This window comes from Saccostrea cucullata, unplaced genomic scaffold, assembly GCF_032062105.1.
Source record: "Saccostrea cucullata isolate Sc308-1 unplaced genomic scaffold, CSIRO_AGI_Scuc_v1 ctg1492, whole genome shotgun sequence".
In the NCBI taxonomy this organism is placed as follows: domain Eukaryota; kingdom Metazoa; phylum Mollusca; class Bivalvia; order Ostreida; family Ostreidae; genus Saccostrea; species Saccostrea cuccullata.
Window position 1 is genome coordinate 1 of NW_026939828.1, and position 26,731 is coordinate 26,731.

Sequence of the window (26,731 nt, forward strand, 5' to 3'; positions counted from 1 at the left end):
TAAAATACATTTTTGTGCATGTTAAAAGGACTTTACTATCCCTGCAAATAAATTGCAATTCTCCCATCACAATTCAAACCCCTTCTCCGTTTTGGTCTCACAGCCTAAAACAAAATTTGAGATTCAAAATAAAAACTTGTCGTAAAACGCATCTTTTTTTTCAAATAATAAGAACAATAAATGAACATTTCTACTTCGAACTTAATACAAATTGTAACAAGGACACTGCAATGCAGAACATCCCCCCACAAAGATCAAGGCGGCCTTCGAAATCGATCCCTTTGCAAATTACGTCACTTCCGTTCGTACAGAATAAATTCACTCACCCACAAACAAAAACACATTTCCGATAATCTATCACTTCCAACTCCTTAGCCAGGGGATAACACGGAACATCCCCCGCAAAGAGCATATGTATAAATCAAGGCAGCATTAAACAATACAAAGTAACACACACACACAAACACAACAGCAGTATATCCCCTATGTTGCGAGGGTATAAAAACTAGACTTCATTACTATATGCTTCTATGGTGTATATGCATCAACAAAGAATGATTACATTTGTTAAGTTCCGTATTTTGATTGTAGTTTTAAATTAAAGAATTACCTTTTACATTCTTTTTAAAATTTGATCGTTTACTTCAGCATCAGAAAGGATAAAGCATAATTTACTTGCCAAAAGGAACGTGAGTCATGCCTGTCAAGAATTAACCCTCGCAACGGAGTTGGAGGAGGCAAAGGTGGCAGAGGATAGTTTCGAATAAAGTACCGGTCAAAAAATAGAAAAAATAGAGAAACCTGAGGTTTGAATGCTTATTATAGGTAATTTTATAGCTAGAATATTTTATGGGTGCATTTGGAGGGACTTGGTGGCCTTGGTATTTTATTGAAATATGACACTTTAGTGTCACTACTACTGTATATGGGATATGGACTAGAAATACGAAACTAAGCTCAAAACTCGCTCTACCGGTATTTCACCAGAAAAGCGGGGTGGGTTCACAGGATGAATTGTAGCTTGAAAACGAGGTGGTTGAGCCATTATCTCTTGCTGTTCATTGGTAAGTACAAATGTTATTCTGCAATTTGTGTGGTAGTTTAGGTCAGGCGCACGGGCCTGGAAGCAGATGCGGCTGCGGCGAAATAGTGAAAATAGGCTTGATTCACATGAAATTTTGAGATTGTCCCTGCGCCATCTTTAGGGCTCATTCTGTAAGTTGTACATGTTTTATTCCTAAAAGCTTCAAATTTCTCAAGGGACTACTTCATACTATTATTACATGTAGAGGGAATTTAAAATTTTTCAATGCACATTTTTAAAGCAGCTCAATATTAAGTAAACCGTCAGTCAAACGTTTTGATTGCAAAAAAAACTATCCTCTGCCACCAAAGTAACGCGCTTTGAGTGGAGGGGTTAGTTTGTTCTTGTATGCGAAATGAAAGTGACGGTATTTGCATAGCGATCGATGTCAAAGGCTGCTTTGACTTTTGAGAGAAGATGATTCGCTTTGCGATGCCTTTGTTTACAAGGATTGAAATTATACAATATAATATATCGTCAATAACTTGCTTAGCGAAATGACTTGCTTCCTATTTGGTTTTTTAATGTTTCAAAAATAAAAGTTACCATAATTTGTTGATTTCTTTTTAATGGACTGAGAATTCAGGTTAAGACCTGACAGAGCGGCTCTGATTTTGTCATCTAGGTTTTTGGGACCCTTTATTCTTGTTGTGATTAGGTATGTATCTATGTGGGTTTGCTGATGCATTATCACAAATCCATTGACAGGATCATCATTAACGTACAAAATTGTCTGTGTACCTAGTTTTTCTGAAAAAAATTAAAATAATCTTAATAAAAAATATTTATAAACAGCGATGTCTATTGTTATTTATTATAAATGTTAAAGGCGAAGATAACGAATAGTGATCGATCTTAAAACACCTAAAAGCAATGCAAATATGTGAGGAGGGCAAATGGATAATGTCAAAAGCAAATACCGCTAGGCTATGGAGATAATTTATGATCAAGTATTTCTGATAGACTGCCTACCCTGCAAAAGTTAAATTCCTATTTTCTGTAAAGAAAACATATTATCTTCTTTTTCTCACTTGACATTGGTGACAAAAATATTTACTCCATCACCATCCCTGCCCAGTATCCATACTATCCTGGTCTATTAGATTTATTCATCAATATTTTTTTTTTGAGAAATATGTCTTGAAATAACTCAAATGTATAGTAAAATAGAACAAGACCTTTTGTGGACATCCGAATAACTTCAAACTTCACTGCTTCGGTTGGAAACAAATCGGAATCCAAAGGAACAAACATCAGTGCTGTGGTACGACATTCTTTTGAATTTCTAAAGTGATAAATTAAAGAAAAACTTTGGGCAAATTTTATGTTGGGTGAAAAAGGCAAGCGAACTATCTATAGTGCGACAAACATAAGGGGGGGGGGGGAATTTAAATCTCAATTATATCAAAATTTTCTTTGATATTTCATCTTACAGTAAAGTGTACTTATTGTAAATTTTAACAATTTGCAAAAATCAGACAAAGAAACACAATTTTTCTAACTTGGGACTTGGCTACATTGTCTGAAAGTTAATCGAAAAAGTTTGTGTAAAAATATTTTTTTGGTGAACAGAAGCTTTGAGCAAGGACCCACTATACTTTCAAAATATATTTTTATGACAAAGCATTCAGATATTTCTAAGAAATACTTGCAGTGTTTTAAGACAAGGGTCATATCACAAAATATGATTTGAATGGCACCCTCCACCAGGAAATATGTACGGTAGTGGTAAATGAGTTACACTAGAAGCAATATGATACTCAAGATTTTTGAATTGAAAAAATATTTTTTCGGGGAATTTCTCAGAAAAGTTTTGTGTATTGAAATTTTATATTTTTTTTAATAAGGAAGACTTAACTTTGAATGCTTAACTCAAAAACTGAATAAGATTTTTATTATCTGAATCTATAGGCACTCTGACGTCCTGCTCACCCATCTTCTTTCATTTTCTACATGTGTATAAGTGTATTAACCTCGATCAAAATATGATATGAAAAATTCTAATTTTTTTTTTTAAATATTGGAAAACATTTAGTAAAAACAATAATTATGTATAAAGATGATTTCTTTTAAATTGTTCTATCCAATAAGATGAATCCAAATCATGTACAATTGGTTTGCTGTGCAATAAGAAAAAAAATTGTGTATATACGATTTGACTAGCTCCGCCCTTTATGTTGTATAATGATAAGAAACTTACGGAAACCAGCGATATAGTGTGTTTACCAAACTCCCATTATGAAGAACCTCAAAATCTCCATAGGTGTTGTCTCTGACGTCAGCGCTCCTTGTGTCCATAAGCAGATACCATCGTCCTTTTAACTGATTACACTTTTTTTTTTAATTCTTTCATTATAAAAATGCTTTTAATCAACATCTGCATTGAACAGGGAAATAAAACACAAATATTTCCACATATGCATTTTCTTCTTTAACAGATACAATTGAAATTTATTAAATTAATCATATCTACGTCCTACATAGCGTACATGTATTTTTGATGTCTAGAAAACCAAACATAAAGATATCTTCCTATTTGTTTTATTACTTAATATAAAAAAATTCTGTAACTTACACAATTTAAACCAAATTCGTTTCCAAGTTTTAAAAATGTAAAACAATAACCTATAGTATTTATTTACTGCGTCCACATTAAAATAACAAAAAAATCATTTTAAATAAAGAAATATTAGGTTATTCAAGTTCAAAATCAGCAAAATCTAGATTTGAACATATATAACAATGTTAATATTAATTATTTCCACAATCAATCTTGTACTATCATTTTGTAGTTCAGATACGCCATAGCTTTAAAAATATTGGTTTCTTCAACAGCAAGATCGTTTTCATTTCTCAATTTTTATCATTATCCACAATAAACAATGTAACTTCAACTTCCCTGTACATAAAATAAAAAAAGTTTACATCATTCTCCACAATAAGCTTCGATAGGAAGCTTCGACAAACGATAATATTATTAAGTGGGAGAAACGCGAAAACCAAAAAACATTTTTTAATTCACCTTTCCGTGGTCCAGACGCTGTGGATTCAAAGATTCACTTCTTTTATAGCTGCCAGAAATCTGAGATGATGACGTCTCTTGACAGAGAGAAAATAGAAAAGCAAGGAGAGGCAATACTTTGGTAAACATCTTAACTTGACTCGGATCGAAAAATTAGAGCATGAACAATGACAAAACTCTGAAAAGATCTTACAACTTTTGTATCTCGCTTATTTTTATAAATTAGTCTGGTCTTTTCTAGAACGATCTAGATTATCAACAAGCTCAAACTATAAATTAATTATAAGCAGCTAAGGAGAGGGTACGCATTGACTTTGCCAGTTAACCAATCCTGTTTGAATTACTCAATAAAAATATGTTTAAAGGTAGTTATATACAGCTGTGTCAAAAATTTACGCACTTAGCATAACAGAATAGAAGGAAACAAATTAACTTTGTAAAACACTAATGACCTCGAATTGCAGATCAATATTAAATCATTGAAGGCCACGCCTCAAGTTAATTGGTTCAAAAATGTTGGTACGAGGGTTGATCCAAAAGTAAAGTCACAGTGTCCATATCTTTTATATTTGGCGTCAAAATTTCAAATATGAAATACCAATAGATACTACACATATACGAGGGCCGTTCAAAAATTACGCGGACTTGCTGCACAGAAAAAATATTTGACGACATAATCGGGCAAAATGTCGCACATAATATAAAAGAATCTTTACTTATATGGTCTACAAAATTTCATATCAAAATGTTGTAAATTGTATCAATTTTGAGTGATTTTTCAGGACATATCATTAAGTCACGGAGCAGCAAAATCTTCGACGTCACAGACATTATAAAAAAAAATGTGATTGAGCTTTCATTTTCTCAACATTTCCCCAAGAGTACCTGTACAGTTTGAGTTATCTTATCTACTCAACATCCAAACACCATTTCTTGTCAAGCTTTAAATCTATTAAACAAGTAAAGAATATTCTTTTTTTGTTTTAAAACCAAAAACTGCAGGTATTTCTCAGATATAGTGTGATATTGGTGACTCTCAATCACGTTCTTTACAGTCCGGATAAAGTTTTCGTCGATAATCTTCTTCCTGTCCTCCCGTATAGTCATTTTACAGAGGTCTAACGGTATAAAATTACTATTTGCTCTTTGTGGACGAATGTCACGAATACCCTAGTTTACTACATGTTTTACTATGCATATTTTGGATGTATGTTGGCAATACTCGAGCATTACACATAATTTAACTAAAGTGTGGTGCGCCGTCAATTCACGAGACGTCATTTTCTCAGTCGTTTTCACAGGAATCGCATCAGAGGAAAATCACTTTATTTCTGTTAGTACTTCAAATATCACGTCAGAAATCCAAATACATAATAATAGAACAATTTAAAGATACATTTGAGAAAATTGTCGAAAAATATTGCGAATTATAGAAAGTAAATGAGTTAAATTTTGGATTCCGCATGCTTTTGCTTCAATTTTTTTTTTGTCGTGCTCCGTACCTCTCCATCAGCGATATCAACATACCGATAATTTTAGTAGAATTTTTTTAAAATACAGAAATTTTGCCCCAAATTTATTGGAATCTTTGAGATACATATTTCTGTGAAATTTCATAACTCTATGACGTCTGTAAGAGTAAATAATAGCACAGTCCGCGTAATTTTTGAACGGTCCTCGTATAAATCTAATCAACATTGAAATTTTCATTTAATAATGTCTGATTGAATTTATTTTATAGATATTTAAAACCTAAAATATGGAGGGGGGGTTGACGCACCACAGCTAAACGTCACATTTTAACTTGTATTTTTCTTAGAATGAAAAAGACAAACACATTAAAAATCATCTGAAAAAGCTGCTTATCGCCCAATATTTAAAACAAAACAAAATTTATGTAATTTTTAAGTCTTTAGTTGAAAATTAAATGATCAATTTATAATTTTGATCCATAAACATTGTTGCTTTACTCTGGTGGAGAGAACAAAGGACTTGTCGAAATGGAAAAAAACGTCGCGACGAGCTGTAATGCATTTTTGTCCCAAAATGGAGAAATCTCCAGTAGAAACAGCTACGTTGATACATCATACTCACAGAAGAAAGACTGTAAATTAGAGACTTCTTTTTAAATGGTTTCAGTAATTTATGGAAGGTGATACATCATTGAAATATCAGAGCAGAGGACAAGAACAACGAAAGATGGGAGGTCGGACGGAACGTTCAGTGTGGTTCAACGTTGTCAAAAAAGACAGACGGTTAGAGCGAGATGTGAAATCTTAAGTTTGTCTCATGCTACTGCTCAAAGACTTTTGACAGAAGATTAAGTATGAAAATAGTGAGTATACGATGGATATTAAGAATTCTGAAAGAGAGTCAAATTTGTGAACATGTTCGTGAATCTCCAATATTTAAGTGAAACGGAAGGGAAACGTTTAAATCTATGACGGCGCGTATCCGTCATATGACATTATTGAGTTGCGGCGACTACCATAATCAAACATTGTGCATAATCCGATATTTTGAAAAGTTGAAAAGTATTAATCTTATTGAATTGAAATTTTCAGGTCTGATTTGAAATAAATATAGCTTCCATCATTTATAATTCTAATATTTTACGTTATTTAGCAGCAATTTTATCGAAGTTGTGACATTACTTTTGGATCAAATCTCGTACTAGTATCAAATAAAAAGGTCTTATCATTTAAAATACTCGAGAAATTTATGTACTGAGTATACATGTAACAAGTTAACTCTGCATATTATAAAAAAAAAAAAACAACTAGAAGTACTGTGAGTAATGAGCTCACTGAATGATACCCCATATGAGTATAACTGCAGTGTCCATGTTTTGCTATGGGAAACCCTAAATATGTGTCGGATCAAAACTTAAAACAGAGGGTGCTCAAATATGCACAATGTAATAGAGATTTTGTGAAAGTCCGTCTGCTACGCTCTGGGGTACCCATCACTTATCCACAACACCTCTTATGCCACTCAATCAAATTTGATAAGACTTTTAGAGAATATTTATAACATAATGCCACTGTGTACGTTCTATTTTACCTTTTGATCCGACACATAGTTTGAGTTTCCCATAGCAAAACATGGACACTGTTTGTTAATTTTATCAACAAGAGAAAGAAAAACACGAAACCAAGCGACATTATACTGTTAACTTATTTCAGCTATCTGATCATGACTACTTTTATGAATCCATACTTTAAAAAAGTACATAAATTTAGCAGTAAAGGCTTGTAAATCTGTCATTGATATGAACAAATTTTGTTTCCGTGTCAGGTGTCATTTCTTGTAGCAATATCTTAAGGGCCTTGACAGCGCTCGAGTTATATATACAAAGAGACTGAACGTATGCTTATTACCCGGTTTTGTAACACACCCTTCAAGAAGATGTCGTGCTTACTGATCATGAAGATACGATGTTTTTGCTTTTGGTGACCGAAGAATCTTCAGCTCTTTTTCATGAATGTAGAAATGGTTGTTCTGTTATTTATAGAGAGGCAGAATTGACCTGTAATGACTTTCGTTGGCCATCAATGATTCACATTCTTGTCTTAAGCAATTTTCTGCAAATTTCCATCGAGTCTGTCTATCCGAATATAAATCATGGTACTGAGTATTCGTCCACTTTCTCACAGAAAATTCATTCCTTTGCCATCTCCAGACTAAGAATAACCCGGATATTAGTATAGGAATATTATGGTCGAGAGATGGAAATTTTGATAATAGGACAGTATTTTCCTATGAGCCAAACCATTTTATTCTGTTGTTAGTATTGGATAGATACATCTATCACTATTAGTAAATTTGTTTCTGGTGACAGGCCATGATAAGAAACAAAGTCTAATAAAATCGATGACCATGCATGCATATAAAATTTAAATACAATGTAATACGGTAGCAGAAAATTGGTCTTAAAATTTTCGAAGAACAGTAGTCCACATCTGTCGCGATCGGTGTCTACCGTATAATAGCTTGTGTGCCAGCTGTACATACATTTTTGTCACTGAGTTGGGGTATATCACTTACTTGTATTTACATATAATTATGTTTAATACTAAGCAAAGAATGTTCATCAGGTCAGCTTGCACAGGAATTGTAATAATTTAATGTAACGAAAAATTCAGTTTAACGTTTCTTTTGCATTATTTTAGCATTTCAGTTTCGATGACATCAGTTTGCAACTGAGTTAACCATGTTGTCGGATGTTCAGTTCACTACTGCGGACTATGTCGTATGCGCACTTGCTTTATGTATCTCGCTTGCCATTGGTATATACTATGCCATTTCCGGAGGTCAACAGGGTACCACCGCAGAATATCACCTAGGAAACCGCAATCTTAACTTCCTACCTGTGATGCTATCTTTAATGGTGACCTCACAATCGTCGATTTTGATTTTGGGCGTCCCGGCAGAGACGTACCTCTTTGGTTTCCTGGCAACGTTTGCAGGTTTGGGGTTCTGGGGTGCCTACTGGATTTCTGCACGAATAATTATTCCCGTTGTTTATCCTCTCGGGATCACCAGTGTTAACGAAGTGAGGTTATAGAAAACACCTGATCTGTAGTCTTTTACTAATGTTTAAATTCAATTGAATTTAAATCATTTTTAACTCGAAAAGATATTCAAGTTAATTGAATATATATATATATATATATATATATATATATATATATATATATATATATATATATATATATATATAAACGTTTTTACTAATTCATTTGTAGTATTTTGAACTACGTTACCGAAACAACCGAGTTCGAATCCTGACAACTATTCTCTCCTTTTTATTTTGGGTAAGCTCTGTTTATTTTAAGCTTCGGATAAAGAAATACATGTAGTTCATAGACACTGGAAGTTTTAAAATTTGGGGATATTCTTATTATAGTTTGGGGTTATTTTTATCAATGAAAAGAAAGGTTTAAAATGTCAAGTGCCTATAGTATGCCAATCTGAAAGAAATCTCCACTATAATCGTCGACGACAATAAAAGAAAAAGCGGGAAGGGGTTTTAATTGGACTTGTTGTAGTTGGTTAAATTGTACTGTATTTTGCTTCTTTCTTCTGGTATATTGAACGACTAATGATGCAAATGCATTGCCTAATAAAAGTATAGTTCTTTTTCCATTGCATAATCATTCTTTTGATTTAATCTTTATATATTTATTTCTTAGAAATAAAGAACATACATTAATTTCGTTAGATAAATGGTAACATGCAGCATGATTATCAAAGTAGAGAAATGTAGTTTGATTTTTTTTTATAAACAACGAAATGAATGTTTCATAGTAAATAGATGTCTGCTTCCTCTTAATTAATTTTAAGGAAGCTTTAAGCATTTAAATTTTTTAAATTTTTTTTTTATTTTTCTTTGAGAATATCAAAATTAAGATACATTTTTTCTATGTCATTTTCAACAATAAGTATGTGCCTTTATTCTCCATGAAAAATATTCAAGTTATATAGTCTTAGTGGAGACAACACCGCTGTTTATGTATATTAGGACATACATGCTCGCTAATGATTTAATGAATTATTAGTTAACATTTTGAAACAGTAAAAGACGTAAACATATTTTCTAGAGAAATTACAACCTTTAGAACAAAATAAAAGATGTTAGAATCAAATGAAAATTTTGCTTGATTTTGAAAGCTTCCAGTTTATATTTTATTTCAGTTCATATATATAGGTATTGTTACATACGGGGTGTCCACAGCGATAGAAACAGGTAAATGTATAAATGATATGGAATTCTCTTGGAAATAATTAACTATAGCAATTAAATTTTTGTCAGTTTTGAAAATGTGTTCAATACCATCCCTATCCATTTAGGAATATTACATGTATATAAATTACAATATGCAATAAATTTAAAAATAAATTGATATGAGATATAAACGTCCTAGCACCAAGAATTCAAAGTTATGAAAGACATTTTTTTTCAAAAGTAAGTCAATATCGAAGATGAAAGTTAAGTTTGAAGTTTTGAATTTTTTATTTCTCTGATTTATCACATTTGCTTTTATCGTTGCACCTCATTTATAAAATTTTATTATTTTGATTTCAAAAATGTAATATTTGATCTGTAAATTTTTCATTCAGAAATGAACTTAAAGTATTTATGTTGTTTAATGAAAATGTTTTGAAAAAGATATTGAATCCATAACCATTGAAATCTTCATTCATAAGACATTATGTTATAAAAAGTTTGCAAAACCATGATACGATACAGGAAAATATGTAAGCTTTACTCATACAAATGTAATGAATATGAATGCTTATGGACGATTTTTAACAAAAAATATTTCATTGTGTTCTAAAGTTTTAGGAGCTCCAGTCTGGATGTCTATTATTATCGTATCCATGGGGAGTATGATTTATACAGCTATCGTAAGTATACATACTGCTGTCTTAAATATCCATAGAGGATATACTTGTATAATCTTTTGTTACAGGTTTTCCTTTTTTTGTGCATTAGCAAGAAAAAACCTCTTGTTACATGATCGTATATCAAGATGGTAAAAAAGAATATTCTACACATTTTCATTGCGAATATTCTATGCTCGCTATCAGACCAAACACGGACCACTGTCACAATGCACTTTGAAAGATAACGCACTTTGAAGAATTTTTTCAAAGCGCACTTTGAAAAAAATTACGCACTTTGAAATTTTTGTAAAGTGCGTTAAAATTAGGACAAAATCAACACACTTTGAAAATGTTTTTCAAAGTGCGTTGAATTTTGGACACATTCAACACACTTTGAAATTTTTTTCCAAAGTGCGTTAAGAGTGTACATCAACATTTTCTACCATGGGGAAATTTAACGCACGTTGGATAAAATATATATAAGGTCAAAAATTCAGGATGTGATTTAAGAGAGCGGTTTTGAAAATCAATTTGTAAAATTATTTCTCTCCTAAATGTTTTACTTTATATGAATTTTTTTCCAGTTTGCATACATTTTATGTAAACTTAAATTTATTGAAAGTTTTCAACGTCATATTAGTTATGCAAATACATATATATTGGGTGTAGCATAGGCATCGGTGTCGTAGGGGGGGGGGGGTAGGCACATAAATGTTTTGCAAAGATATACATTAAATAAGGCATTAAAAACTGGAGCTTACTTTGGGGGGGGGGATGTGTTTTGCATAACTGGTGTGACGAAAACTTTCAATAAATTTGCATAAATTGTAAAAAAAATATATACCCACGGCTAAGTATAACAAAAAAAAAGAGAGGGAATTTTCAAAGACCTTCAAAATCTACTCGTCTTCTCCTTGTTTTCAATGAAATTTAATCAGTACATGTAAATTAGAAGGTTTTTTGAAAGATATAATTATTACAAATTGATTCTCTCAATTACTAATATCTAAGTGTAGGATTTTTGTTTTTTACATTTTTTTTCAAAGTGAGTTAAATGTCCCTATGGTAAAAAATGTTGATGTACACTCTTAACGCACTTTGAAATATTTTTTTCAAAGTGCGTTAAGACTATCCCAAATTTAACGCACTTTGAAGCATTTTTTCAAAGTGCGTTGATTTTGTCCCAATTTTAACGCACTTTGAAAAAAATCTTCAAAGTGCGTTGATTTTGTCCCAATTTTAACGCACTTTGAAAAAAATTTTCAAAGTGCGTAATTTTTTTCCAAGTGCGTTGCCACACACCATGGGACAATTTAACGCAACTTTGAAAAAATATGTATTAAACAAAAATTCTAGACTTAGATTTTAGTAATTGAAAGAAACAATTTGTAATAATTATATCTTTCGAAAAACTTTTTGATTTACATGCATTGATTTGACCACTTTGAGAACTCTGTACATTGAGGACAAGGAGAAGACGAGTAGAAGGTCTCTCAGCCCAACTTATGTTTTCTTATAAATACCCATCTGTAGTAAATTGAACGTGGACCCCCCCCCCCCCCTCCAATAGGTAAGCCCCAATTTTCAATGCCTTTATTATCATATGTATATCTTTGCTAAACATTGTACCTAAGCCCCCCCACCCCCCACCCCCACCCCGTTACCGATACCTATGCTTATACACCCCAAAAATATGTATTTGCAATTTTGCACAGCTAGTATGACGTCGAAAACTTTCAGTAAATTATAGTATACATGAAATGCATGCAAACTGGAAAAAAATTAAGTACAGTAAAACATTTAAGATAGAAAGAATTTTCAAAGTATGGAAAATTCAAAATCGCTCATTTTCACATTTTGGAGTGACCTTATCACCGAAAAGTTATCCAACAGTGAGATTATTATTCAATCATACCTACATTAAGATTTGAAAGAATATCGACCATACCCATTTTTTTTCAAAGTGCGTTAATATGGTCAAAATGCTTGTTTTCAAAGTGCGTTCTTTTGGTCCCAAATTTAACGCACTTTGAATTTTTTTTTCACAGTGCGTAATTTTTCAAAGTGCGTTGTAACAACGCGTATATTTAGGAATCTACAGTAAAGGGAGTAAATATGTCCTTGAATACAATATATAATACTTATATCTCTGAATGTACTTAAATCTAACAAAAAATATACATTCCTGAGTAATAATCTATTTGCCATAACCAATATCTACTTGAAATTTGATGTCGACAAAGGATTTCCTGAATAAAGATGGAAAACTATTAAAAGGGTTACAAAAACACAATGGAAAAGCGATAGACTTCAAACTCTGATATAGCTTTCTTTATCGAGATATCGAGGTTTGAGATGGTGTATTTAAACTGTGAAACAATAAATTGTTAGGGAGAATTGCTGGATGGTTTTGGAAGTCCGTGTTTGCTCATCTCCTGTATTGTGGACTTTTGATCTTGGAATGTTCGTTTTCTCCATATGTTTCATTGGAGAGTAACAGAATGAATTAATTGATAAGTATTTTTCATTTACAGGGAGGCATCAAAGCTGTTATATGGACAGATGTTATTCAATACACAATTATGATGATCTCCGTTCTAGCTATACTCATTAAGGTGAGAATTAGTTTCCCGAAACAGATTTCAGTGTACCGGTACATATGGCCTGCGATATAACATGTATGAAATACTTGATTGTATTCTTGGTATAAAGATACTCCCGAATTTTTGTTATCCAGTAATTGTAAAAATCCAAATGCAATGTATATGGCAACAAAAAACCCCCTCTCATCCACGGAATACACCCCCACATGAACCATAAATTTTTGTCAAGCACGAAGTTTAGACCGCATGAAGATTATTAATTTCATAGGTTATTTAGCAGTTATTTCTTATATCAAAGTAAAGGTTATAGGATTATTCGTAAACACATAATCCCTATAAAACAGCATAGATTTAAGGTTTTAATGATAGATGACAACATTTATGTAAAAAAAGTTACTAGTATGAAAAGATATAATAAAACATCGTGTAAAACATACTTTTGTTTTATTCATAGTTTGATTTTACAATGCACATACTAAATATAACGCTTTATTTGCATAGGGTTCAATGAAGGTTGGTGGCGGCTCCGAAGTTCTTCGTATTAATTCGGAAGGAGGCAGGCTTAATATATGGAAGTATGTTTTTCCAATCTATTAAGCAGATTTTTTCTTCTTGCCTTCAATCACAATTCACATGATTTGTTAGGCAAGATTATGTTTAGTACGATTCTCAATTAACTTTAAACTTTCAGTTGGGTGTTGCTTACTCGACATTACGTAATTAACGTCTCTCAAACGGCGTATAAATTCTCATTTGGGTAAGAAATTAATAACATCAGCAACTTTAAATTCTTGTCGACAACGATGAGGCGACCGAAGCCCCACACTCGTTGACATTTGCCGGTATGTCAATGAAAGGCTTAAAAATTTCAGATGCAAATTATGTAACATCGAGAATACCACGCCTTACTGAAAGTTCAATGTTAACTGAGAATTGTACTATGATTTTAGTTATGAATCAACAATTATAACTTTAAACATATTTTATTGAATATAATTCAATCAGGATTGGGCAACAGGCAATGCCTATGTAAGCCCTCTCCTTTTATAATTGGTCAAGATACAAATAAATAGTAAATAATACATGAACATGATAATCAATAAAATTATAATGAAAAATAAAGATTCACAATCAAGTATTATTTATCAATAATATATCTAAAAAAAAAATGACAACCCCCTAACTGTATGCATATTATTTACATACTGTTCCAGCTTAAAAATAATACAAATATTTGAAGAAGAAAAAAAATTATGCATTAAATAGAATATTTAATATGACAGTGTCCCTAATTTAGTCTTTTAGAAGATTTTATAAATTCTTGTACATATGAAAATATTTGACAATTTGTTTGATAAGAGTATTGAGATTTTCCTCTTAGTAGAGCGTCGAGTTCAAAAACAACATTAATATCATTTAATTTTTTTACCAATATGTTTCTTTCAACATTATACGATGGACAGTTGATAAAATAATGTTCAGTATCTTCAGTATGAAATCCACACTTTTGACATGATTGAATATCTGATAAAAAATGATTTTTTAAATGTGCATTAAGATTACTAGCATTGTTTCTCAACTGACAATGCAAGATATTTTCTTTCCTATTACCAAAGTTAAAGTACTTACAAGGTTTATTAGTTGCTCCCCAATTCTTAAGTTTTGCTTTAAAGATAGCTAATGAAGGAGAGTTTTTTTACATCTTCAGTAAGACTGTTCCAAAGTTTTACGGTTGATGGAATAAAACTATTATAGTATGACATTGTTTTACAAACTGGTATGCATAAGTTATTACATCCAGACCTTATAGGTTGTAAGCATGTTGAACAGGAAAACAAGGTTGAATCAAATCATACAAATAATCAGGTGCAGAACCATTAATCATTTTATACATCAATTGAAGTTTGTGTTTTTCTCTTCTAAGATATAATGGTTCCCATCCTAGTTCACCATACAAACAAGTTCTGGATGAATTAACTCTAAGTCCAGTAATAATTCTAGCAGCTTCTATTTGAACTTTTTCAAGCAATTCTGAACTATTTTGGGTACAATTATCCCATACAACATCAGCATATTCTAAAATTGGTCTTATAAAGGCAAAATAAATTTTTATAAGTGAATTTCTATCAATGCTATGTTTCAATAACCTAATTATATTTAATCTTTTACATGCCTTTTCATATATATTTGATATGTGATTGTTCCAAGAACCATCTGCTTGAAATTGTAATCCTAAATGAACATGAGTATTTGATTGTTTTATATAATCACCTCCATATCCAAACTGAATATTAGGATAACTTACGTGTTTTCTAGTAAAATCAACATTAACAGTTTTTTCACTATTAAAATCTACAGCCCAAGCTTTGGACCAATTTCTTATCTTTTCAAGATCTTGAGTAAGGGACATTGTTGGAGCATTGATATCATTGTCTATAATAGCAAACAAAGAAGTATCATCAGCAAACAGTCGAATATTACAAGATATATCTTTAGATATATCATTTATATATAACAAAAACAAGAAAGGACCCAGTACAGACCCCTGGGGTACCCCAGCATCTATTGTTTTACATGATGATGAATAGCCTTCTAAATTCACCCTTTGTTGTCTCTCAGTAAGATAGTCTTCAATCCAACCCAGTATATTATTTCTAAATCCAAAGTTTTTAAGTTTGAAAATCATTCCCTTATGCCATACCTTGTCAAAAGCTTTGGAAATGTCACAAAATATAAAGCGTATATCTCTGCCTCTGTCAAGGTTCGACATAATTTTATCATATATTTCAACTAATTGGTTAACAGTAGAATCCCCAGGTTGGAACCCAGATTGGTATTTACACAATAAGTCATGTTCCTTAATATGATTAAACATATATTTAAAAAGTATTTTTTCCATTAGTTTACATATAGAACAAGTCAATGATATTGGTCTGTAATTATTAGGTTGTTGGGGACAGCCTTTATTTTTAAAAATAGGTGAAATATGTGCTTGTTTCCATATGTATGGAAGAACTTTATTTGTAAGTGAAAGGTTAAATAATCTACATAGAGGTTTATATATGGAATAACGAGTTTCCTTTAATATTCTGGGAGAAATTCCATCTGGTCCACATGGTTTAGAGGGATCAAGTATGCTTAACTGATCAAGAACATCTTGATCACTTATTTCAAAATCACAGAAGTAGTCTGGAGGTCCAGCTCCATGTTCGGGCAAATCTGGCTCATTTTCAATATGTGATATATTAGAGAAAAAATTATTAAATTCTTCAGCTTTATCAATTGGATGAATCAATATTCTACCATCTTGTGATTTGATAGAGGATGGGGGAGAACTTAGTTTCTTTAACCTTGCAACGGATTTTGCTATACGCCACCACTTTCCTGGTGGAATAGATTTGTCAATGAGTTGAGAGACAAGTTTGATTTTGTACTCCTTCCTACTTTTCCGTACTAAGTCTATTACTTCGTTACGGACTTGTCTGAATTTTTGCCAGTGTAATGGATTTTTAGTATGCTTTGCCTTTTTATGAATTCTTTTTCTTTGCCTCATTTTCCTACGAATTTCTGTGGTAATATATGGTTTATCTGATGGACGTATTGTAATTTGCTTTTTTGGTATATGTTTATCTACTAAGGTTAGGTAAGTGCATGTAAAATTTTCATAGACTTCATTCATATTATTAGAGGTAAACACTTTTTCATCCCAATTAACATTTTGTAAGTCATCGTTTAGGCCTTGATAATTTGCATTTTTATAATTTCTAATTGTGCGTTTGAAGGCATGTTGCTTATATGTTTGAAATGAGATTTCTATAGAAACGGGTGAATGAGAACTACAAATGGGTTCATCGACTACAACATTCTTAACTTTGGATGGATCATTAGTTAACACTAGGTCTATGCAAGTTCCAATATCAGTTGTAAAATTGGTAGGCTCTAAGACAACATTAGTTAAATTAAGTTGTAGTAGTAGGTTTTTAAATGTATTATTCCCAGGAGCTAACATGTTTACATTGAAATCACCTAACAAAAACAATTTCATCTCTGTATCTAGAGCTCTCTCTACAGTACTTGAAAACTTATCCCAAAAGTCAGACCCAGAGTTGGGAGGTCTGTAGATGACTCCAACCAAAAACTTTTGATTTTGTGATTGGATCTCTGCCCATAAAATTTCAATATCAGAAAAATTTAAATCATTTCTAACTTTAAAATTTAATCTAGTTGAAATATACAGTGCAACTCCTCCACCATATCTATTTCTGTCTTTTCTAACTGGTTGATAATAACCATCAAGTGAAAGATTACTATTGTCAATACTCTGATCTAAGTGAGTTTCAGTAATGGCAATTATATCATTCCCTGAAAATTCATTTCTAATAATATCAAGTTTAGGGGGTAAACTGCATACATTGTTGTGCACAATACTTATGTGTTTTTTATAATCTGCTGGACCTGGGTTTGTTTCCACACATCCACATATTAGTAATATTGTAATCACAATGATATTAAAGTGATTATTTGAAATATTGAAGATTTTTATGAAATAATAAACAGGATACTGTTCACATTTTTGGTATTTGTTATTACTAATCAATGAAAAAATATTTGAACTGACATCTCTAGCTACATGTAACTGGAGGATAATGAAATGAATTAAGTATAGTGTGCAAGTAATCATGGTAATAAGCTGGAACATAACTAAATGGAAAAAAATAAAACAAAACTAAATGAAATTCAAACAAGAAAAAACAAAAAATGAACAAAAAATATAAGCAAATGAAAAACAAACTTTGTAGAACAAAAAGTGTTAACATATGTACACACACTGCATTTATTGGAGTCTGAAATACTTGTAGTAGGAATACCACATATAGCTGTTTGGGATGCAATAGTTTATTGTTTAAGTGCTGTAAAATTTCACAGGTTTTAATCCCAAGTAAACAATTTCCCCAAAAGTCTAATTGCTGAATGTATCCATAGAACAAATTCGAGCAACAATTACTAGCCCATGACTCCAGTATTAAACATACACACAAAAGGATTAAGATGATTCTTAAGCATATAAGTATTGAGAGAGTCAATAAATTACTATAAATTTGAAGATAGATTTGCAAATAAACAAGTCAGTGTTAAGTTTCATACATACGTTCACGTTTTCCGTGTACTAAAAATAGAACTGGATTTTCCCTTTCGGAAGAAAGCGTCTATGCGACCCTGAAGGTAAACACAATTTTCGAGACAGTCAACTTCAAGAGAGCAAAATTAATGGTTTACGTTCAAATTCCATAAATAAAAGTAGAATATTCTGTGGAATATTACGTTGTTTCGTGACTTATCATGATAATTATGAGTACAGTTATTAAACACACATATTCACTTTTCCGTATGAATGGACTCGGCACCTATTGCACTGTGGACCACTTTAGACAAGTCTTCGGTCCTCCTGATAGTTCTGGTTTTACCAGCCAGGGTTTTGACAAGGATCTTACCGTCATGGGACCATGCAGCCTCCAAACTTTCATTCTTTACCAGTTTGCGTGCTTCGAAAAGAATGCCCATCCTTCGTCTCGTGAGTGCCTCGTTTACGAAAATTCTATAGCCATTATTCTCATTTTCGTTGAATGCTTTTAAATTACTCTTATTTGTGAACACTATATTCTTGTCTCTATAGCTAACAAACTTGGCAATGATATCTCTGGGACCCTGTCTTTTAGTTTCACCGAAATCCTGACCTCTAAATTCTCTCCCCACTCTATGTGTTCTGCTTATTTGATCAATGGATATCTTTGTGTGGTCTGATGTTAAGACGTAGTTGTTAATTACGTTCAAGACAATGGTATCTGTATTCTCATTCTGTGTTTCGGGAATGCCACAAAACTTTAGACAGGTCCTCCTAGAGTACTGCTCTGCTTCGTCCATTCGCTCCTCAAGATTGTTTACCTTTTGTTCTAATTCAGCAATCTTATTGAGCAAACTATCAGAAATCTGAGTTTTGAATGGTTCATTGTTAAGAATGATATTAACTGCGTGTTTTACACCCTCTTCGTCTTGAGATAGAGTTTCAATGATATCACTCAAATTGTCAAGTTTCTCCCTCAGGTCTTGATTAGAACATGTTGAATTATTTGAATCTATTCTAGGTCTTTTTTTCTCACTTTGGTTTTTGTTCCGATTTTTATTTCCTCCCATCATTCAGATTTTAATACACGAATAAATGAATAAATGAACTAGTACTGTAACACTTGACTTGACACTTGACTGAGTACTGCATACAAATGGCGATGAAAACAGTTCACTGATGGTAAAGTGTTGTAAATTAAATGTCTCAAAATACACATTCACCAAGCACTAATTTATCTTTTTTAGATCACAATACTCACAACCACCATGTCACTTCATACCATATTGCTACATCTATCACAGAAACTTTATCACACATTTTTTTTTTCTCTCAATTCGGGGGAGCAGAAAAAAATCTTACATTGTCCACGACCTTGACCTTTCATCAATTCAACAATTATCACACAAGTTGAACGAATAAAGCGCTATTTAAGGAAATATGGTTATATTTATTTTTAACAATACTAGAGTATCTTAAAGGTGAACAATCTGAAACATTTTAAACAGGCAGAGTCATTTTCAAATGAACTTATTCGCTGAGAAAATTATCAAAAGTCTCAACTACACCACACTAATTATCCCAGTGTTGAACACAATTTAGATTTGTGTTTGTCTTAAAATGTATGCTTTTACTGACCAACGTTAAGTTGAGGCAATCAATATTTATAAATCGCTCTCTACTGTTTCCTCAGTTTGAGCCCTGACCCCACCCTCCGCTACACCTTGTGGAATGTTGTCATTGGAAACATCGCCAAGCTTTTCGCCTTTCCATTGTCCCAGTCCTCAGTTCAAAGAATCGGCTGTATGCCGTCAATAAAGGAAGCGTACAAGTAATACATGTACAATGCTTTCCATTATAATAAAAAAAATATAAGTAAAAAATAATTAAATATAAGTACATGTAATTGATAAACAATTAATCATAATGCTTTTATTTATTTAAAGCCAGGCTTTCATGTTGAAAATCAACTGTGATATTAATGCTCCATAGTTGTTTCCAAATAAAAGTAAATTTTAATGAAGGATATTTAATTTATATGTTTCTACAGTTTCATAAATACAAATTAATACAGCATATATTTTGTAATATTTTTTTCACAATTTAGAAAAGTTTTTCATGAAAACAACTTAAAAACAACAAATTATATTATAATACATTGTGAACTATATTTCAGCAGACTGTTTTTCGTTGTTGCCCCACTAATGGGATTGACTGTCTTTTTGGCGGGAAGCATGGGCTTAGTTGCTTATGCCTATTTTGTCAAAGTAAGATGCGATCCATTAAAATCCAAATTCATTGGAAATCCCAATCAGGTATCATTATATGCAAGAATTATAATTTTGTTCTTGTTGACTAATTTTTTTGACGTTTATTCAAAACATAACATAGCACAAAACCATAGAAATTTTGCAAAAGAATGCCTTTTTTAAAATGAAGAAAATATACATTAATTATTCATTAAACATGTTATGTAAGAATATTTACCCATGGGAACATATTTTTCAATCTTTCGAAAAATCTATTATGTAATTAAATTAACATTCAATATTCGTTTGAACAAACAACTAAAAAAGGAATGTCAGAATAAAAAGATATCCAGTTAAATTTTTAAAATTTTGGTATTTCAATAATTGTGTGATTATTATAAGAGAAAGTGACTTCTGTTTTCGTACAGATTTTGCCTACACTTGTTTCGGAGATCTTTCAGGAAAACCCTGGACTGACAGGACTTTTCATTGCCGGTCTTTTCTCTGCGTCTCTAAGGTAAATATTATTTAAATTATATATATGTATACAAATTGAAAAAATAAAAAGGAGATCTTTTTCTCTTTTCATAAGCATTTTACTTTGAAAAAATTCCGACGATATTTACTGGAAGCATTTTGTATTCAAAGTGTATCTGATTTCTTGAAATGCCTCCAGTTAGGCCAGTTAGGCCCTTAAAAAGTAAATGTCCCTATAACTAAACCAAATAACAACTGCTTTGCATGGACATTAAAAAAAGAAAGGTAAATGTATTCTTAATATAATTATGAAAACATTACACACAATTTATGTGCAGGTGAATTTGTATTAAATGTGTGTTGAGGTATATTAAAATATAAGCAATTTTAAAAGCTTTAATATAGAGATATAAACTGAGATAGCATTTCCATGAACAAATTCTCGGCCTATAATATTTTAATTTAATATATCATTTTAGTACTGTGTCTAGTGGTTTATGCAGCATTGTCTTCTATGACCCTACAGGACATTATCAAAAAGAAGTGGAGAAATATATCAGAGCGAAGGTCAACCATCGCGTCCAAACTTACAGGTGTAAAACTGCATTTTTGCACAGGAAGTGCAATTTTATTAATTATGCAAAGTAAATGGTAAATTATTAAAAATCTTCAGTCAACAGTCTTCAAGTTGGTTATTTTTTACAACATGGAATCTGAAGACATTAAAAGGTCTGTTGAATTATTCCTTGATAATCATACAGTTATGAATTGTTTTCTAATGATTTGCTAGGAGTTGATTTCTTGAATAAATTGCAAATTCATTATGACTAAATCACCCACAAAAAGATAAATGTCTTTGCAAAGTATACTATTTTTTTCAAGTATACAGTAAATTTACCCATCTTCATGTAGAAATGCACAATTATCAGAATAATTCATAGAAAGGCATTGAAATAAAAGAATTATATTTGTATAGTGGTGGTTGTCTCATTTTTGACGACTGGTATGGCTTTATTGCTCGCCAGTGTTAAAGGGACTCTTTTAAAGGTAGGACATGATTATCACTAAATTATATTTTTATTTCAAATGTATGATCTTGTGGGGAAAAATGAAATGATTCCTTAATTCAAAGGTTTAGATTTTATAAAAGTTTTTTGAATTTAAAATGTTAAAATTCTTGGCAGTGTTCTTCGTCATTACATTTTTATCAAGCATTCATGGCATTACAACTTCCTTTTCCAATTCTTCTGTTTCTTTCAATTTTATATAGATCTTGTAAGTTAGAGTATAGAGATAATGTCCAAATATGACTCTAAAACTGTCTGTTGCGCACTTTTCGTGATATTTTCAAAATATTTTTCTTTGAAATCAAGTAATCAAACTTTTGGCAATATGATAACAAACAATCGGTCTTTGATAAAATTTGTGAGAAATATTTGGCCTCATCCTAAAAGGTTCATGAAGGTGGATTGGGACTGTATTAATTATATAATTAGGATGTGTAAACGTTCAAAGGATTGCTTCTCTCACTCTATTTATGTAGCAGTAGTATGTAAGTATAATAAGTAATTGTATATCTTCTTTTTTCTATGCTCTTTGGTACATGTATTAGACGTACATACTGAGTGCATGGCTGTGATGAACAAAGATGCTACTTTCAAAATTGTGAATTTCAAAACATTTAGATTGGTCTGGTGTTTCGGTGGTGCTCTAATGAATAAAATAGTGAGAACGAATTTCTCTTGAAAATATACCATATACATCTTCTCAAAAACAGCCAATTGTTTTTAGTCATACTGATATAGAAGCATTAGCATAGTGTAATCAAAATTTGTTCCAAGCATCCAAAGATGGTTTAAATTCAAGTTTGTTCAAATCATAACTCCTGGGATGGGGACTGGTTCAGAGTTCTACAGTTCAAGTCATGACACCTGGGGTGGGGGGTGTTCTACAGTTCAAGTCATGACACTGGTTCAGAGTTCTACAGCAGCAGATCAAATTGATATTTTTCAAAATGTCATTTAAGGTATACAATACCTTTCTCATGTATTTTTTAAAAGAATGTATATCTATCAAAAAAGTTCTGTAAGCCAAATTACAAGAATATGGTGTCGGTGATTTTTTTTTACTTGATTCATACATATACCTATTCCTGAACAATTCAATCCGTATACTGACATGGATTGTATTTTTTGATGGACAATAACATACTGTTTTGATAGTTGTTGTTTGTTTATAAACTTATGTAATGTAGGATATGAAAGAATGAAATATAAAGATATCGGACTGTAAAAATGTTCAATAGTCCGTGAAACAATACAAATCAGAAGCAGAACAAACATGGACATCTTAAAACATCAAAAATGGGATCCGTTGCCAGGTAGAAGTAAGCATCCCTGTCACACCCGCCATGTGCTCTTTGTCATTGTCAACTGCACGAAAAGCTGTATACAATTCATTGTGAAAATATTAGCCTATCAACTTTTATGTAAATTGTCCGTCAACATTCAATTAAACAATGAATTTTATTTGCTGACATGATCATTCTATTGACTACAAAATTTGCGAAATGCTTCATCAATTAGGTAAGACCATTATTATGTAATAAACTCATATTATCTTTTGCTCAATTAGGTAAAATCTATTTTCAGCTAGCTCAAATGGTGTTGACCATTCCCACAGCGCCATTCACTGGAATAATGCTGTACAGTATTTTCTGCACCTCTGCAACAACAGCGGTAAAGTATTTCATTACAAACAATACATGTTATTTGTTTATAATGATTAAAATCTAGTTCTATTCAGAAGTGGGATTTAGAGATTTTCAGGGAAAGAATTTTCTTTATTTTAAAAGGAAAGATCGTCTCAATGTATTTATTCATTATTTTTTTCAATTTCAGGGGGCTCTAGCGGGCGGTCTGACATCTCTCTTGTTTTACCTGTGGATGGCCATTGGTAACATCGTGGTTAGTCCACCGTCTGTTGAAAAAAAGCTTCCTCCAGCTCCAGTAGACCAGTGCACAAGCAATTACTCTATGTTAACCAACTTAGCTGTTTCTAACATGAATAGCTTAAATGCCAATCTTACAGACATCTCTTCTAGCACGGCATCCAATACTTTGTGAGTAATACAACATCAGACAAGACGTATATAATATATACTTCTGAAAATTAAATATTTTGAAGATTTTAGGGTCAATGGTGCCATAAATGAACGAATGTGCTCAATCAATCTTAAATAAAATATATGGATAACAAGAAGTAGCCAAGTTTAAGAATAGACACAAACCGCCGAAAACAGCGGAGTTAGAAACCCTTCATTAAGATAAAGTTTGTGCTTACATATTTTTCAAGAAAGGTATAGAATTTCATGCATACTAAACACAATTTCTATGTTAGATTCTATCCGCTCTGCTAATGGTACTGACTGAAAATTGTATATTCATCATGCAACCTTCGAGGGAAACCTTCACAGATTTTTGCATGTTTTTCCTGCATATAAGGAAGTAAACCAATTACTGCATATTCTTCACAATGCCCTTTTTTCTTAAAGATTGCACTTTTTAGACTCAGATTTTGAAATGTAAGTAACATACGATGTCACAGTTTAGACTGCGTCTTGTGCGGGTTGAAGTTTAAGCTGTCAGAAAGTTTTAAATACTCCAAATGCTCTTGTCCCATTGATCACATCATAAACCATACTAGCATGTACCAAAATCTGCTTGCTTTTTACAGCATATAATTTTGCAGCAATTTTAAGTTTTCGAGAAAGATGGATTATCAGCAATTTATTTCCCGTTGGCTTTATACTCGGATTCCTTGAATATTTTACCACAATTTGTCATCCTGGCATTTGTTGTGTCAGAAACGCCGTTGTCTTTGAAATGAGTTTTGTCTAAATTTAGGTTAGAATGTTAGCTTTATAAAGATTTCCAACCAAATATTTCTGCTACAAATGTTGAATTTAGCCAGACAAAGGAAAAAATCACAAGGTTGATCTCCACTTAGTGGCTCAGGAAAAAAGTCACATAACACATAGGAAAAATACAATTTTTATAAATTATTATATAGCTTGTAAAAATTATCAAAACATTTATAAAAAAGGAATTCTTATATAATAATTTCATGGATCATCAAACAACGTAAAATTTGAATTTTATTATTTTCTTTGTTATTCCAGAGAAGGTTTCAGTAAAATTTACACTTTATCCTTTCAATGGTTTGACGTCATCGCCATTTTCCTTGTAATTGTAATTGGTCTGATTGTCAGCAAAGTCGTAGGTAAGCTGATCAAGATTGTCTGTTATAATACTTGTCTTACAAAGCAGTTACATATACATATACAAGTATTTATGTTGAATTTGAAATTAAATGGCAGAACACCTATTGAATCAGTTGATATTTATTGACATGTTTACATTTCGTTTTTTCTTTTACTTTAAAGGCTCATCTGAGTGAGAGTTGACTTTGTACTACCGTAACTTGTTGTCGTGAACTTTTCCTCAACCTCATTCACATTCATTTGCTTCAATTGGTGCATTTTTGTACGTTCATTCAATTTTTATTTCAGGCGCTCCAGACGAAAAAGAAGTAGACGCAAGATATGTTTTAAGCTTTATTGAACAATTTTCCCCATATTTACCAGAAAAAGTAAAACATATTCTAAGCTGTGGATCAACAATACCAAAGGTATTTGACAATGAGTCTCAAAACATACGAGCTAAGTGTTGATTCTTACTGCAGTTTCTTAGTTTCTTAATATTTATACAAACATAATTTCACATTTTGATATCTCAAATAATTGTAGTAAACATAAATTGACATTTTTTTTTTCAAAAGATCGATCGATATTCCAGTAAGTTTTAGATTATTAACAAATTCATCTTTCATTTTAATGACATGCTTTACTAAATACACAACTATACTTTTATATGAAACGTTCACAGGGAACATAAAGAAATTGGCATAAAAATAAAGGAAGCTTACTAAATGACCATTAAAAAACACGGTCTTTTCATTTGATACAGTGATTTTTTTTCATTTTCTTTTAGAGGCGAAAACAAATTCAAGCCGAGGAATGCCAAGATAATCAGCAAATTTCTATAGACGATAAATCCAGAGAAGAGGGGCTTTAGCAACCATTAATTACAATTTTAGAAAAGTGGATAGGACTATGGAAGTGGATCATCGCGCAACCAAGTCATTCCGGAGTGTTAATAAATTCATAAGTTTTTTTTTATCATCAGATATCAAAAGATATGTTTTATGTAATAAACGGTGAACATTAATTCACGATTGCATTGGTAAATACATGTACTTCACCTCTATTTTTTTCCAATGAAATCTTGCTTACGATTGGTTGAAGTCTGCCACGTGAAGGAGGTGGATTACTTGTACTAATGCAATTGTAAATCAATACCAGGTCAATGTATTACATATTTGTTCTAACACATCGTGACATCATAGGCACTATATAGGCTTTATGAAGCATGTAGCAGAGAAAATCATTTATAAACCACAGATAATACGTAAATGTGTCATCGGTGGGGATCCGTCTCGCCAGGTATGAAATTTACTGACCAGGTATAAAACTATGTAACTAATTATATACAAATATCTGTATGTAAGTTGCCAGTGGGAAAGCAGTTATTCGAGTACTCGTCAGACTCGTTCAAACATCGAATTTTTCACACTGCATTTCCTTTGGTTTAAACTATTTGTCATGACCTTGTCAGCAAATACAATTTATCACTGAGACAAGTGCCGACTGACTTTTTCATAGTA

At 31.8% G+C, this 26,731-nt stretch overlaps 1 protein-coding gene and 1 pseudogene across 1 annotated transcript; one reads left to right on the forward strand and one right to left on the reverse strand.

Annotated features, from left to right (window-relative positions):
- Positions 1 to 1,634: 1,634 nt before the first annotated feature.
- Positions 1,635 to 4,235, reverse strand: LOC134254082 (uncharacterized; the record flags this gene model as incomplete). Its single annotated transcript, XM_062736644.1, has 4 exons — positions 4,107 to 4,235; positions 3,285 to 3,415; positions 2,263 to 2,369; positions 1,635 to 1,834 (listed from the first exon to the last, which is right to left on the reverse strand). Coding segments are annotated over exons 1-4 (567 nt in total), but the record flags the coding sequence as incomplete, so codon positions are not given.
- Positions 4,236 to 8,319: 4,084 nt separating this feature from the next.
- On the forward strand, positions 8,320 to 26,082 carry LOC134254076 (sodium-coupled monocarboxylate transporter 1-like; annotated as a pseudogene).
- The last annotated feature ends 649 nt before the right edge of the window (positions 26,083 to 26,731 follow it).